Below are 17,376 nucleotides of genomic sequence, written 5' to 3'. Positions count from 1 at the left end.
CAGTATCGATCATAAACCGATTTCGAACCTCGTCGAAATCTTCTTCACTCTAACGACGCCATAACTGTCGTAAATTGTTGTACCTAAATCTTTCAAATCCCAGAAGTCCCATCTCCTCCAAGACCTCTGTCCTTAGTTCGACCTACTTATTGACCGGGCAGACCGAGCGATTAAAACTAATTCCGTTTGATTAAGATCCCAAGTTTGTTCGAAGTCGACAGCGATTTAAGGTCGTGGAAAAGAAAATCTAGTGCAGCGACGGAAGAAAATTTTCAATGAATGAGATTCGGGTTATCATTTCCGCAGAGTCTAAATTTCAGGAATTCTGAGTGTTTTTAAGCATCAATTTATCGATGACTAGTTTGAAAAACGTCAATTATGTTAATTTTTTTTGTTAGGTGAGTAGGTAATAATCTCATAACTCACACCTTTGAACCAATCACAATTGTCCAGATTCATAACTCACCATCTTCGAGGCCAATCACAGAGGAGCAAATTCAATTATTATGAATCGCAATCTGAACGTTAGAATTTACCTACTCCAAAATATGTTGGTGAATGTAAAACTCAATAATTGAACTTACAGTTTGTTTTAAAATTTATAGTTTCCAACGTCAAACAAGAATAAAAACACTGACTCGGAAAGTAAAACGTGAACCTCAACAGATATTAGTAATGCTGTGATCAACTTAAATAGTTTACGAGATATTTCGGGATTAGAGAACAAAAACAAATATTAATCATCGAAAATCACTTTATTGTTTTTCAAAATATTTCCCATAAAGATCTATACACTTATGCGTGCGGGAATTAAAAGAAGTCATTCGGTGCCAAGTCAGGACTATACGGCGGATGACTCATCAAATCGATGTTTTGGGTGCTCAAAAATGCAGTTTTTTAAGCCGATGTGTGAGAGCTCGCATTGTCGTGGTGAAGAGTGATCCGTCTTCTGCGGTTGGTTTTCCTGATCTCTTGGAAGACAACTGGCAAACAAATGTTTGTGTACCACTCAGAATTGACTGTTCTGCATTGTTCTAGTGGCTCGGTTGCGACATGTCCAGTTTTTCCGAAAAAACAGGCGACCATTTGCTTGGAAGTGCTTCGTGCGCGAACAACTTTTGTTGGATTTGGCTCTTTTTGAAACACCCATACAGTCGACTGCTGTTTAGTTTCGGGCTCATACGCGTAAATCCACGATTCATCACCTGTCACGATGTCATAGACGTGTTTCGAAGCACCGCGATCGTATTTTTTGAGCATTTTCTTCGACCAATCGACACGAGACTTGAGTGATTGACAAATTGTATGGGATCCAACGCGAACAACTTTTTTGACAGTCAAATGTTTAAGCAATATTGAATGTATGCTGGTTCCACTAATGCCTAAGGTTGTCTCAATTTCACGATAGATCACATGACGATCTTGCAATATCAGTACGCGCACAGCATCAATGGTTTTCGGAACAACAACTGATTTTGGACGACCTTCACGATATTCGTCTTGGAGTAAACTACGACCATGATTGAAATCACCATACCATCTGGTATGATCCTTGATGGAGCTTCATTGAATTAAGTGCATCCATGCACTGTTGCTGATTTAATTTACGTCAAAGTTGTTAAAAATAATCGCATGAAAATGTTCACGTTTTAATTCCATTTTTGGGCCAAGTAAATCTTTCAAGTTACTGTAAACAACACAAGTAGCGCGCGTATATAAAACGTTCTGAGTACGTATAAGCTCAAAAATGTCCAACTTTACGATAGAGCTGTCAGTTGCCAGATTGCAACACTAGTATTGCCAAATCCCGAAACATAAAAGGCAACTTATCGTAGTAATAATGTAGCAATTGTTGTGTGAATAAACCCCACACCCCACAACAATTTTTACACCAATTTCATTTAATTTTTGGAATAACTGTTCTGGTGAATCTCGGTGTAATCTCTCACCCATTTCATTCAATATTTCTAACCTACCTCGGCATCCAAATTTGTATGTTCGGTAGTATCACTAATAATGTGGCAATTTTTATGTGGATGAACTCCACAACTGACACCAACCTCAACACCTATTTCATTTCATATCTGGAATGAATGTTTTGGTGAAACTCGTTATAATCTCTCAAAGTCATTTATATTACCCATTTTACTCAATATTTCCAACCCACCTCGGCAACAATTCTTTAGTACAATTGAAACACCTAGTATTTCAATTGATTTTTCTTTTTTTTATTATTATGTTGTGTTCTTTTGAACTTGATGAATAGTATATTTACTTTTTCTGTGGGGATATTGATATAATTCATTTCAAGTTTGTTTTTTTTGACTTTCAAATATCATCAAGCTGAATGATAGTTCAGTAGTACAGAACATAAAATACGGTTATGAAATTGTCATTTTATAAGCGAATTTTTCATTCCATATTTCTCCTGGATAGTTTACAACCTATGTCGAAAGCAAATAAAATTATTTAATGATCAATCATTTCAGATAAATAGTAATTGTATAGTAATGTTTTATTTAAAAAGCATTGTATTAAAACAAATTGTATTTGGCTTTTATTATATTGGATGATGTTATATTCATGCGGTATCAAATCCCATCCTTCTTCCTCAATATTTCCCCAAGAGTCTGTTGTTATATATATGAGATACTGGGACGAAATTCGACTCTTTGCATTGATATGGTTGTGTATTCTGAACAAATTTTGCCTTGTCAACAAATTTACATCGCTTTTCATTGTGTTGTTCGAAAAGCTAATGCATTGTTTGTGCACAATACAGAGCCTGGAAAATTCCTCTGCTTGCTTGATATTGTTCTGTGTTAATTGGGGCCCTTTGTTATGCGCCTCGAAAATGACTTTAATCTCTTCTTCATAATAGATTGGCAAACTGAATGGGTAATTTTGGCTACGGTTACGTCACTCACTCTTCATTGGGTATTGGTGAGTAAAAACTAAAGCACTGAATCTCAAGTAGCATTGAAGCAATCGCAAGTACAGTACAGTTAGTTTTTTACTATATTCATGAGGCAGAGTCTTAAGTTTGAAATGATTACATTCGGGTTGAAGAAACTGAGAAAAGTGTTATTTCAGTTGGTGATGCAGGCCAACTACTATGGACATACCGGATTGCTTACTTTTGCGATTTTGTAAGGCACGTCACGTGATCTCATGACGTAACAGTGGTGACTCTGGATTGATTCGGTACTGCACTTTTAAATTAAAATAAACAAATTTCATGTAAATCCCTTATTGAAATATTATTTTTATATAGGATTAATTACTTAATATAAATGGATTAATACTAAGTAAAAAATTTTTCTTTTGTGAATGATAGGGCGAGCTATTTTGCCCTTTTTAAAAGTAAGAGGTTTCATCAGTTTTTTATTATTTTCGTGAAAACTGTAACTCCCACAAAAATTTTGTAATGAACTTTGTTTTAGATAATAATATTATCTAAAAAAATTGTTTTTATAACTTTTTGTGTCATCTTTTATAATAAACGCTTAATAATCAAAAATATAATAATAATAATGATAATAATAATAATAGGTATTTATTCCCATAATGATACAATAAATAAATGTGAACATTTACTGAAACGGGAAAGGCTGAAGATCAGTTGGTTGCATCAAAAGATGCAACCTCTGTTTTTCATCTTAGGCCATATATATAAGTAATAAATTGTTTATAGGTGTAACAACTTTTTTTATTTATCTGACAGAAAATACATGATACGGTTTTTATTTTTTATTGAGAAAATGAGAAATTAAGATAGAATGATTCAACTTAAACTTTGTTCCATAAATAATGAAATTGATAAATCTACAATTTAATATATTATAATACTACATTAGAGCAAAAAGGAACTACTTTATCTACTAAATTTATTTGAATTATTTTTTTTTGCATGAATGTAGAAAAATAAATTTAGAGGACTAATGTATTACTTTATTTAATTTTCGATTTTTTTTCTATTGTCAGAATTGTTTCTTCTTTTGAGTGACCTATTTTTGTCGGCCTGTAAGTTATTATATTTCATTCTAATAATTGTTTTCAGTTTGCGAAATTCAAAAATAATATTTAAAGGAAAATCTTCTCTTTTTCAGTTTTTTTTTAATTTACCAAGCAAAGACAAGCCTATAAAAAAACCATATTTATTTTAAGCAATAAATTACTAGAGTAAATTTTTACCTAACAATTAATTTCCAAAGTCTCGTTCATAATCATTTTCTGTAAAATGTTTGGAACATTCCAATCCATTTTTGAGAGTGAATTTATCCGCTCTTTTGCAGCGCCGAATCCATTCTTTTTGCAAAGTTGTGGAAACCATATCCTTAGCAATAGGAAAAGAGTGAAACATCGGTAACACCACTTTAAAGTCAACTTGCTTTTGCAAGTTGACACTGCACAAAAGCGACCAGGCATTTTAACTAAAAATTACAAGGTTATTTAATGGTTAGACAATTATTACTATTACTTACAAAAATATGGATATTTCCAATTTTTACCTTAATTTAATTTGAAAATTTCCAAAAAACAAAAAAATAAGTTCTACAATGGCAAAAAACAAACCTCAAAACGGAAGAAAATAACAGAGTCTTATATGGCGTCTACTCGTTACATCAGTTTAAAAAATGTCCAGAAGCACAAAAAAATACGAATTTCACAATAATAAACTCAATGTTTCCGAAACCTAATTGGTATATTTGAATAAAAATTTAATCAAAATAAACAAAAACAATGTAATACTGTCCGGAAATAATCCTCAAAAAATGTTAAAATAACACACATTCTTATGGCGGCTACTAAAAGTGTCACCAGTGTTACGTCACATCAGCTCGTCGCTTGTTTAACGTGGCGATATATGTAAGTAAGCAATCCTGTATGTCCATAATCGTTGGATACAGGCAGCTTTTCCGCAATCAAAAATTTTATATAGATTTGATGTGAATGTAGTCAGTTGAATGGTTATATGTTTTTTTAACAAGTTTGATATAATTTGGTTGGTATGATGTAAGATCATTTTAGAAAAAAAATCACACGGTTATTATATCCGAGAGTCTGAGACAACTTGTGTGTAGGAGTATCTATTCTGAAATGTTCCATAATGCAATTCGAAAACTATAGAAATATAACAGTGAACAGTGAGCTGATGAATATACGAGTATATTTCCTGAAATACCAAAAATGTTTCACCTTTTTTTTATAAAAAAAATACCACTTGTTATTTCAGCACTATTTTCAATTAGGTCCTTTCTGCAGCAGTAGTCCTTCATTTGTCAAGATAGCTTTGAGTGTGAAAGATTTCACCATGCAGATGGCACAGTGATATTTTGTAGATTTGCATTCGAAAAATGTTTCAGAAATTTGAACGGTCTTCAATATGGCTAATAAATGAGCTTCAAACCTGCTCAGACCTGCTCAAGAAGTAACAAATAACTGATGGTATCAAAGATGAAGAAGTCTCGAATGTGAAGAGTTTTTTCAAAGACAAAACACGAGCACTACGGAAAAATCCTTGCGGTACCTATACAAAAGTAGCGATTCACGTTGGATTTGAATCGCTGGAGATTAAAACCATTTGGAAAAACGTTCTCAGGAAGTTTATTCCACATAAAGGCAGTTCTCCAGATGAAAGAGTTTTCAAACAATGAAGTTCGAGGTGTACTGAGTTGAACCTCAAAACATTGAGCAGCCACAGACCTTCGCGTATTTCTGATATGTACCTCTATTGGTGGAATCAAATGTGCCAAGTCACTTGAACATTTTCCGGGAAATTATCTGTTGAAGAGAGAAAAATCACCAACCTTCCTTTGATGTTCCAGACTATCAAGGTTGCACGTGATATTCACGTCTCAAATCAGGCGGATGGCTCTTTTTTGGATAGAATCCAGCAACTTCAGGGTATTTTTGGGGGCAGATCTCCATACATGAAAACAATACTCCAAAGAGTGATTTTCAATATAGAAAACTCAAGTCAGATCCGCAGAATTCTGTTGTTTCAATATGAAATACATTGTCATCCAGATGTTATCGTTATCAACAGTGGTCCGGCACGCTTGAAACAAAACAGAATGAACAGAAATCCAATTGAGTGGAAAACTTTTATCGAATTCAATCAATAAGATCAAGCACAAGCTTGATTTTGCCATATTGCATTTTATCTAAACGTATTGTTTCAATTTTCGATAAACGGTACAGAAGGAGGAAGAGAAAAAATCAATAACGGCACAAAAATCGTTAGAAAATATTAAATAAGATAAAATTATTAATCAAAGTCGATCAAAGATACGGAAGATGAAATTGGATACATTTTTATGGTTTCATTAAAACTAGACAGGGTGTCTAGTTGGATACGAAAATTGTACAAAATATAGAGATCTACAACTTCAATGTGAAACCCTTTTCAACATAACCTGAAGTTTCACAAGAATAATAGAAAAAACTGGTTATGTTTTGAAAACTAGCCTTTTTGTGTTATCAATATCATTATTATCGTAACGTTTTATATCAATTCTAATTCTTTCAGTCTAAAATGTACTTCCATGTACTGAAAACAATTATTTTAAATGTGATTTTTTTCAGTTGAGTTATCTACTTTCATGGTGTGAAAAAAATTAACATTACTATGAAAATATTTGCCACAAAATGCGAATTACTGAAAAAAACATGATCAAAAAAACATTTGTTTTGTTTTACACATTTTATGGCAAGTTCTTTCTGATAATATTACTTCTTGAGCACCATCTGGAAGATGTTTCAATAAAAAAGACCACTCACTACATATTTTGAAAAAAAATATATTTATAGAAAATTGGTATCTATCTTAATGAAACAAAATAAAATCTCAAATATCCAGAATGATGAAATAAATTTTTGTCATACAAAAACATGGAATTGGTTGAAATTTCTTAAGAAATTAATAATATAGATGGCATTTAATTAAAACGAAAAAATATTTTCTCGAAAAATTTTCATCTTCAGGCTTCTAAACTGACTTGTAACCCCATATCGTAACAGAAATCTTCACACTTATTTCGATGGTATTCTATTAGTATGTATATTGAAGATTGGGGTTCTCTAAAATAAAGAATTAACAAAGACCAGAGGGTTTCAGTTATGTGTGCTCTACAAAAGATACACTTAGTCTGCCTTGCAAAACTTTTCGATGAACTGATTGGCATTCATTTTCACAATTAGTATCTATGTTGTTGTTTGGTTTCACTCCTTCTCTGAGTAATCATATCCACTCGTTTTTATTGTCCTCCCATACAAACGAAGTAGCGATGAAAGTGGAGGGGGCTATAAGAAATAATAAGAAACCTCCATGGGTACAATGTTAACCTAAACAAATCTGGTATATATTTTTTATTTTTGAAGGCTAACCGTGAAAGTAATTATAAACAAAATAAGATCCTGTAATTCTCTGGAATAGTCAGTAAGAGATATCGGTCTTATGAAACAAAAATAGGGTTGTGCAGGGTAGATAAGAACACATCATAAACAATAATTTTTAATGAAAATTCATTGTTGCAAAAAGCCAGGCAACGATAATTTTATCTTCACCTTGTTTTGACAGAAAATCTTGTTAAATTGAAACTAAATTTTATGTGTAAGATTGAAACAGCAAATGAACAAGTTGAAATTATAATTCGAAAAACCATGATTTTTCAAAATGCCTTACATCATATATCGACCTGATTTATTCGAATCAATTTCTGGAGTAATTATTTTGAAATGTTTTTGACTCGTGGCCAATGGATAAGTTATATCGCTAGATTTTCCGTATTTAGAGAACTTTACAAGTATTTACTAACAGTTTTAACTTTCCAGTTGTTACCAACTATTAGATTTTTGAAAAATAATTAATTGTTCTCAAATCTATACCGAATGAGAGTTTTTGAAGTTTGTAATGAACAATATTATCGTAATAATTCATAACCTCAGTATGACTCCCATTCGACTTGATCAATAGCGAATTATTGTTCAATATGAACTTTTGAATTGTGGTATGGCGTATATACATGCTTTCTCCCGGTTGGAAATTCCATACTCGATAAAAGTCTCTTGAATCAAATTCCTTTCGGGAACCTGAAACTTCTACTTTACGAAAAGTTTCATCTATGAAGAATTAAAGTCATTTTTTTGTTTTGTTCACTGATAGAAAGGCAGCGCCTTGATTGAGTACTTTTTAAAGGGACAGGACATACCCATTTATATCTGGTATGAAAGTTATCCGACCCACAGCGGGGAGGGGTACGAGGGAAGAGTGTCGAGGGTATCGCCGGACTCCCCTTACGGCGCAGCCTCGCTCAACCTTACCAACATCAAAGAATCGGACCAAGGATGGTAAGTCGATAATTTATTCAGATTTGAAGAGTTTTGAGTTGAAGTGGTTGTTTTTGTGCTATATTTACGAGGATGGTTTAAAAAGTTTCCGACCTCAACATGAAGATGGCAGCACTCGCAAACAAAAGCTAATGAATTTAGTTGCTAATCTGTTGACAGTTACTCACTAAAGTTTCAGCCATTTTGGACGCGCAGTTGTTATGTAACAGTCGTTTGAGTGACTTGCTCTGAGCGTTTTTATGAAAATGGGCAGAATCGAGTATCGAGCTGTCATTCAATATTTGTTTTTGAAAGACAATATGCCTACGCAAATCAGAGATGAGTTGGATACCGTGTATGGAGACTCTGCACCATTATTCATCACAGTGAAATTTTGAGCAGCTGAATTTGAACGTTATCTCGAGAGCTTGAGAGACGATGGACGTTTGCGACGTTCGAAAACTGCAACTATCGACGAAAACATCGCCAAAGTTCATCAAATGGTGCTGGACGACCGCCGAATTAAAGTGAGCGAGATAGCAGAGGTTATGCACATGTCAAAAGAACGTTTTTGTCACATATTAAATCAACATTTAATCAAAAGATAGCTGTCCACGCATTGGGTGCCGCGTTTGCTCACGTTAGGCCAAAAATAAGATCGAATGAACATTTCCAACTCTGTGTTGGCGCAGTTTAGACGCAATGAATCCGAGTTTTCGCACCGAATAATCACCGTAGATGAAATTTGGATACACCATTATGCGCCTGAAACAAAAATTCAGTCCAAGCAATGGATTGCAGAGGGGGAACCGGCTTCAAAAAAAATCAAAAACCATTTTTTCGGCTGGGAAAAGGGATGGCGACTTTTTTTTGGATAGTCGTGGAGTTGTTTTAATGGATTATCTTCAATACTTTGCATTATTTTTTGACAAGTTATAGGCAGAAACTCCGTCTCACACCTCAGCGGTTGCCATGGAAAAAATCCACGAATTACAGTTTGAACTGTTCGACTATCCCCCTTATTCACCAGATCCAGCCCCAAGCGACTTTTTTTCGTTTCCTCATCTGAATATTGCGATCGGAGGACAGAGATTTTCGTGAGACTGTGTTGAAAAATAAAAATAAAACATCTGGAATAATGTCTTGTACCTTTGTTAGGTCGGAAACTTCTGAAACACCCCTGGTTTTTTTTATTATGATAGACGAACGATCCTTATAATTTCACAGCGGCAAATCACACGGAATTGGCGACATCTATATTTGGTAGTATGAACCACTATGGTAGTGAACAACAAAGTGTTTTAATTCTCCTATATAAGGAGATGAAAGATCGGTCGAAATTCGTGAAAATGTCATTCTTGGTTTTTCGGCCCGAAGAGTTCAATATGTTTTTATTTAATTCTGACCGATATCTTTCAAGCTTTTGTTTGTCCTAGTTCTTAGTATTGATATTTGAAGAACAACTCAGTAGCACTTGTGCTGAGTTGAACTTCGCCTTTTGTTGTGTCAGCAAGTAGCTCTGTAATTTATTTAAATATTTGTATGTAACTATACAGCTGGGAAACAATAAAGACGATTGTTATTATTATTATACCTATTTCATTATGATTGTATTGAGGTTGAAATGAAATGAAATGCTTTATTCAAGTAGGGTACATTCTAATAATATACAGCAATGATAATGATGTTAACATTAATGTACATATAAACACAATAATAAAACAAATCTACTAATACAAGTACAACCTACAATAATTGAAAATACAAAAATATACATAATAATATTATCTTGATGGTCTCTCAAATAGTTCAGTAAATTCCTTTTAAACATAATAAGACTGGTAGAAGACTTTACATTTTTAGGTTACACTCAATAAATGTTTTGAAAATGAATGTTTTAGTGTTAAACGCTTTTGTTTGATTATTCACATAGAAATTATTGCTAATTGTAGTATTATCCTGGTGGATTTGATTATCAAAATATGAAGGTAGAAAGTTATGTTTCATTTTGTTAATATATATCATCGTAAAATATGTAAGCCTACTTTATATAGATAACCATTCTAGAATATTTAACATCAAAGATATAGGGATACTCGTATCACATATCAAAATAATCCTCATTGCGCGATTCTGTATTTTCTGTAGTGTTCTCATTTTATTTGAATTGATTGTGTATAGAAGAGTAGGACAATATTCGAATGGTGGTTGTATACTGGTCTTATATACTGTTATTCGTGATTGCATAGTTAAGTGTTGGCTTATTTTACCTGTTTGGGCTATCATAAATGTGTATTTTAAGTATCAGATAACTACAGAAATAACAATTGTAGCAAAAACGCGTCAAAACGAAATAAAGAGTCCAAAATCAAATGCAATACGAAGTAAAGATTTCAAAATTCAACCAATTGAATGAATAATTTCAGCTCCCATTTAAACAAAGTGTCCCTCATAATCCAATTGGTCACACTAACTAACGTAATTCGAAATATTGACCCAACCTTCAAGTCCAAATACCGTATGGACAGTTAGTTCTAAAAAGGAACCTCCTATACCCATATCACATACAGCGAGTCCAAGCTGTACTGCCTCGGGATTTTCATCCAAGATTGATGTTTTGCAGGTGGTTGATTCATACGATGGCACACGATAATCATTTTCTACCAAATATTTTATTTACGAACGAAGCAAATTTTTCATGAGATGCTATTATGAACTTTCACAATGACCATTTTTGGGTCGACGAAAATCCCTACGTTATTAGAGAAGGTTATTTTCACCAACAATTTTCGCTGAACGTTTGGGTAGGAATAATAAGTGACTACCTAATTGGTCCATTTTTTGCCAGCAAGATCAACAAGTGGATCCTAATCGGACTTTTTTGCGAGATCATTTACCCATTTTGTTAAAAGAAGTGCCGGTACTTGTAAGAGGCAACATGTAGTTTATGCACGACGGGGTTCCAGCTCATTCTTGCTCGTCAGCATCTCGATATCACACACCCTAATCGCTGGAATGGATGTGTAGAACCTCAAAATTGGTCAGCTCGCAGTCCTGATGTGATTCCTATAGATTTTCATTTAAGGGGTCATCTGAAGGCTCTTGTTTATACAACTCCTGTGCTAGATGTGAATTACTTGAGGAATCGAGTAATTGACAATTGCAATGTCATAGGGAATACTTCAGGTATTTTTGATAATCAGACAGTCAATGACAAATCGATTGCAGTCGTGTATTTTATCAGAAGAAGGTGGGCATTTCATTATTTACTCTTAATTTTTATTTTATGTTGTCCATGATAGTTTTCAGAAGTGATTTTAGTTGCTTGACCAAAAAAAAAATTAAAATCAACAAAAAATTCAGTGGCGTTCTTTTTTTCGCAATATTTTTGGCTGTGTTGTTTACTGAGACGCCACTGGACGCCAAACGAAGCAACTCCTGGTCATAAGAACTTTTTTCTTAAAACGACCCAACGAATCAACCTCTGAAGTTTCGTACCATAGTAACGAAACACCCTGTATATATAAAGTAACCTTTAGAATAGTATGTGTTCAAAATAATATAATTTGAACTATTTCTTCTTGTTGAATGGAAGAGCAAACTCTGGTTGATTTAAATTTTCATACTGCCATTGTTTAGGTTGTTGGGTCAGTAACCTCATCTGTCTGTAATATTTTTCGTGTATTAAATCACTCTTGATAAAATTATAAAAACAATGTGAAATGGCGAAGGTGTCGATATTTCACTATCTTACTATTTCAACTCAAAACAACTTTCTCTTCACTAAGCTATAATAATACCAACACATAACTCTCGATTTTTTCTATAGGTATGAGTGCAAAGTGGTGTTTCTCAATCGTCCCCCAAATCAACCCAAGAATGGTACCTGGTTCCACCTGGACGTGCACGCTCCCCCCAGGTTCGTAGTAACACCCGAAGACGTTATCTACGTCAACCTGGGGGACGCCATCATCCTCAATTGTCAAGCGGAGGGGACGCCCACCCCTGAAATACTCTGGTACAAGGATGCGAATCCCGTTGAGGCTTCATCGACGATTGGTATGTTATGACAATATAGAAAAATTTTGAACGAAGGAAATCAATTACTATTCCTCTTTCAAGTCCATATAGTGAGTGTTTCCGGCCTGTTCAAGTATGATATTGGAGAAGTTTCCTCTTCTCCCGAAGTATTATATTTTCTCAAAAATGAGAGCGTAATAAAAAAATTGTGTTCATATAACGATTCAATTGTATATCTTGATAACTCAAATACGCATGTTCTATCTCACTCCTGAAATATGAATTATTGAAAAATTACTCATTTAAAAAAAGAGAAACACTACAGTACAAACGTAACAAACTTGTTACTAACTGATTTCGCCAGCGGGACTGTATTTATAGGAAAATAAATGATTATATATTCTAAAAATGAAACAAAGAGAATAATGGTCCTTTGTGTCTTCGTTCAAGTTCTGCGTATCGCCGGATGTCGATTCAGCACAAGTCAGTATTAAACTTGATCTTGTTTATTCACATCATCTTCGGTATGAATAGAGAAGGTCGATGAAAAACATATAACAAGCATGATGATAGTAAGTAAAAATCACTATAATGATGGGCCTCATCGCTGAAGATGATTTTTCGATAAAAATTAAGGTCAGTTGCCAACTGCTCCATAGTTCATTTAGCGAACACACGTCGTTGTCTATAGTTGTTTACCTTCAGTTCCTGGGTCAATTGAATTTTGTATGGGTACAGACCCAAGTCACGGCGAAAGACGAAAGTTTGGAAGACCCTGTATAATACAACAGTATTAAGTACTTGATGATAGCTTTTTTTCTGATTTTCTACAAATCCAGATGAATATTTACGTCAGAGTTGTCTTCATAAAACTTGATAAAAGGCAGAACATTCTTGCTATTCCTTCATGGCTTCTACATTTCTATGTTAGTTGAAAGAGTTAAAATGGGGCTTCGTGAAATGAAATGTCATGAATAAACTTTACGGAAACATTTGACAGTTTAGACTTTTCAGGTTTTATTATTTCCTTTTCTACTCCCAATTTCAATATATCTCAGTCAGGATCGGTAGAATCAGTGAGATAATTCGTTTCTCTCAATTTGTTATATGAATCATTCGGTATTTCTGTCATATTCTTTAACCAATTCTACCCGCCAAACCTCAACAATAGCTGTTCTGTTCTGATTATTATAGTACAGATATCCGATTATTACTCATAAACGAGTGTGTTTGAGGCTGACATTTGGATCTCTAAAATTTATATCTACCAACAATCGTAGCATGGACGTTTACATGTGATATCAAATATGAATAAACTTAAAAAAAAAAATCTTGGAAAATTAATTATGTGAATATAAACATTTTTTAAATGAAGTCTACCTACATACTGCATGAGTTGAAAATATTATTTGCATCACCTTTCACTTTTTTCCTTTGATTTATAGGTGTCTTCAACGATGGAACGGAATTACGAATATCGAATATCAGGCACGAAGATATTGGTGATTATACCTGCATTGCTCGAAATGGTGAAGGTCAGATCTCTCATACCGCGAGAGTCATCATTGCTGGAGGAGCTGTGATAATGGTGAGTACACTGATTCATTCCATCATACAAAAGAGGTTCAGTCAGAGTGATCACTAACAGCCGTCCGGGTCCTTTTTTCAACCAAAGGGTCAATAAGCTGATTCTGGTCGATACATGATGAAAATCCATATCACAACTCACTAATACACTCCACTATAGGATTGTTGCTTTAAAGTTTATAACTGGAACCTCTAGCGTAGAATAAATCCAGAACAAGCTCTTTTCTTTCCAAGCACCTTAAATGCAACACTCTATTTGACGTACTGAAAACTTCAACTTAGTTGGTGAAACGCGCGATGAGAAAAGTATTACATTCCTGATGATTGTGAAATTAGCTTGTTTTGGATTTACAATAGCTTTCTCAAGTAGGACGAATATTGAAATAGCTCTACATCAACAAAGTTCTTGGTTCTTATGTCATTGTTCTGAAGAATGTACTAGTGTTCTGTAGGATCTTCAACTTATAAAAAATGGGGTGTATCATTCTGGTTGAAAAACTACTCGAGTGCGACCTTTACCCAAAAAGGCAAGAAAAAGTTATGGAACGGTTGCTTTATTATGACTTGTATCAAAAAGCATGTAGAAAGTTATAAATTGGCACATTGTTCAGTATTTAGAATTATTTATCATCTTGAGCGGTCATCAGTATGATATCCAGAAGCGAAAGCTAACACACAACCTTTCTACATAAGTTACCGACATTTGGAACAATCCCATCGAGACATGGGGAGTCACGATATCTCCAAAACCTTTGACAGTGTTTGGTATGCGGGTTTACCAATTGAACTTTTATCGTTCCTTACAAGTAGCCATCGATCCACAAGGATCCATATTATCTCCAACCGTTTTTATATTATACATCAACGATCTATCAGAAACAACAAAACAAATCCAATGTTTTGCTTTGCTGACCACAGCACATTCCTTTTTCAAAATTCGATGCCTGAACATCAACTACCACTGCAAATCTTTGGCGAAAGCAAGATATTTTATATTTCTTATACGTAAAATTTGGCAACTCCTCCGTAAACGAAGTGATGGACTTCTTTTGCGCACGTGAATTAAACAATCGGCAACTCAGTTGGACATTATTTTTGATGATGAATATCTGTAGAGATGACCATCTGGTAGAGATGGCGCCACTTCACGGTTAGGTATTTCACTATGTTCCACGAAGATCTGATAGATGGTTCTCAGGATTACTTGAAATACTTTTTACATTATGTCTGACTGACTGTTATTATTTAGACAATGCCTCGACCCAACGATCGGCTTACTCTATTCCCTAACGCTACCTATCAAATCGATTGATAATTCTGCAGTCCTGAAATGGTAGTTTTTGCTAACTTTGTGAATGGACTACGCAGGAAGCAAATAGGTAGCACCAGTATCTTAAATAAAAAGCGAAGATAAGGAGAACTAACCTAAAAACTGAGAAAATTAAAGAAATGTTTTCTACCGTCAAGCTCACCATGCTTAAGACCTCTAGACTGGTTGGCCACTGTCGTGTGATATGAAACCTTTCTATAGGTCTAGATCAAGCCCACTTGTGATATACCTGGATGGTCCCAGAAGAACCCGGCCTGACCTAGAGATTGCGGTAGTTGTGTTAGCAACGTTAAGTCTGCTCCTTCGTCTTCCAATGTTAAGTCTGCAATATTTTACTGCTCCAACAGTAAAATATTGGGTAGCAGAGTTTAAACGAGGCCTTACCAGCTGCCAAGACGAGCATCGCAGTGGTCGACCAAATGAGGTGACTTCTCCAGAAACGATAATAATAATAATTATGATAATGTTTATTTCATAAGACTGAATACATATACATATAAACAAGAAGAAATGCAGAAATAAACATGACAAGCCACTGAAGCTCATAGAGCTTGTGTATGACAAAAAAAAACTGAAAGAATAAACTAAGTTAAGACGTTTTGTGTGTGATGTCAGTTGAAAAGGAAAAATAAATGAAGATATCATGAACATGAATCAGTGAACAGACAATATTACAAACAAAACTATCGGTCATAACATTCATCATTCATACACCATATACGTAGAGTAATTCAAACTCATATGTCTTATATTTCAGTCAATGTTTTGTTCTTAATATGGTCCTTGATGACTGCACTTTTGTAGACTTGCTCCCTGTTCTTGCTATCTTGAAACCGGTATTTTCTGGAATATGGAGTATTATGAATTTGTTGCTCACCAGGAGGATACTCAAATACACCTTGAGTATCAGCAACAAAATAGTTGAAACCGATCGGCCGATTTTTATTTATTTTTTTTTCATTTTCCTCATTCTTGCTATCTTGAAACTGGTTTTCTTTGGAATGAAAAGTGTTTTAAAAGTGTTGCTTATCAGGAGGGTACTCAAATACATTCTGAAAAACAGCAACAAAATAGTTGGCCTTGATCGGCCGATTTTTAATATTTTCTTAAATTCTCTCTGTTCTTGCTATCTTGAAACCGGTTTTTTCTGGAATACAAAGTATTCTTGACTTGTTTCTCATTAGAAGAATATTCAAATACCCCTGGAGGATGAGCAACAAAATAGTTGAAACCGATCGGCCGATTTTTATTTTATTTTTTTTTTTTTCATTTTCCTCTTAATTGCTATCATGAAACTGGTTTTCCCTAGAATTAAAGATGTTCTAAATTTGTCGCCTACCAGGAGAATACTTGAATACACCTGAATAATCAGTAACAAAATAACTGAAACCGATCGGCTGATTTTTAAAATATTCAAAGTTAAACTTCTTTAGGCGTGACCAGGGATTAACTCTGATTTTTTTCTGATGGAAGTTACGCTAGTCAGCTCGTCGTCTTTTAAGGTAGTTTCGGCTATTCAAAAATAGTTGACTGTATTAGTCGTGAGTATTTGTAATGTACTCCGTGTCTCTTGATTTATAGGCGAATCAGGGGTAGAGATTATAATCAATCAAGGGATTATTTACTTTCTAAATACTTTAATTCAAGAGGAAGTCAGTTCCAAGATGACGAAAGCAGGAAATATTAAGAAACAAAATTGCAAAAATCAGCTCATCGGTTCCACTTCTTTTGTTGTTGGTTTGTCATGTATATCTTTAAGTACTATCAATTTGGCAAAAAATTTACAGCTCTTTTCATTCGAAAAAAAAAATCAGTTCGAAGATAGCAAAATTAGGAAAATTAAAGAAAAAATATTCGGACTATTTTGTTTATGATTCTCCAAGTGTATTTGAGAACTCTTCTGTTGAGCAACAAATTTAGAATACTCTGTATTCAAGGAAAAACCAGTTTCAAGTTCTTGCTGAACGAGGAAAATGAAAAAAAAACTTGAGAATCGGCCGATCGGTTTCAACTATTTTGTTGCTGATACTCAAAGTGTATTTGAGTATACTCCTGGAAAGCAACAAATTCAGAAAACACTGTATTCCAGAAAAAACAGTTTCAAGATA

General features: G+C 34.1%; 1 protein-coding gene across 28 annotated transcripts in view; it reads left to right on the top strand.

The window, feature by feature from the left end:
* LOC111502284 (immunoglobulin superfamily member turtle) overlaps positions 1–17,376 on the top strand; it is a 278,977-nt gene that overhangs the window by 191,421 nt on the left and 70,180 nt on the right. For 23 of the 28 annotated variants that reach the window (XR_012467466.1, XR_012467464.1, XR_012467467.1 and 20 more), the window contains 3 exons: positions 8,168–8,352; positions 12,161–12,390; positions 13,797–13,939. Coding sequence is in view for 23 of the 28 variants with exons in the window: in XM_074183329.1 (XP_074039430.1) it covers positions 8,168–8,352; positions 12,161–12,390; positions 13,797–13,939 (558 nt within the window). In the remaining 5 variants the exon portion in view is untranslated. The remainder of the gene's footprint in view (positions 1–8,167; positions 8,353–12,160; positions 12,391–13,796; positions 13,940–17,376) is intronic. The other 5 variants (XM_074183317.1, XM_074183321.1, XM_074183314.1 and 2 more) reach the window with 2 other exon arrangements.

The sequence above is a fragment of the Leptinotarsa decemlineata genome, unplaced genomic scaffold (genome assembly GCF_025532065.1).
Source record: "Leptinotarsa decemlineata unplaced genomic scaffold, Ldec_3_MD MMD2_tig00026336_RagTag_RagTag, whole genome shotgun sequence".
Lineage (NCBI taxonomy): Eukaryota > Metazoa > Arthropoda > Insecta > Coleoptera > Chrysomelidae > Leptinotarsa > Leptinotarsa decemlineata.
Note: the sequence above shows the minus strand (reverse complement) of the source record. Positions and strands in the feature narration are given on the sequence as shown.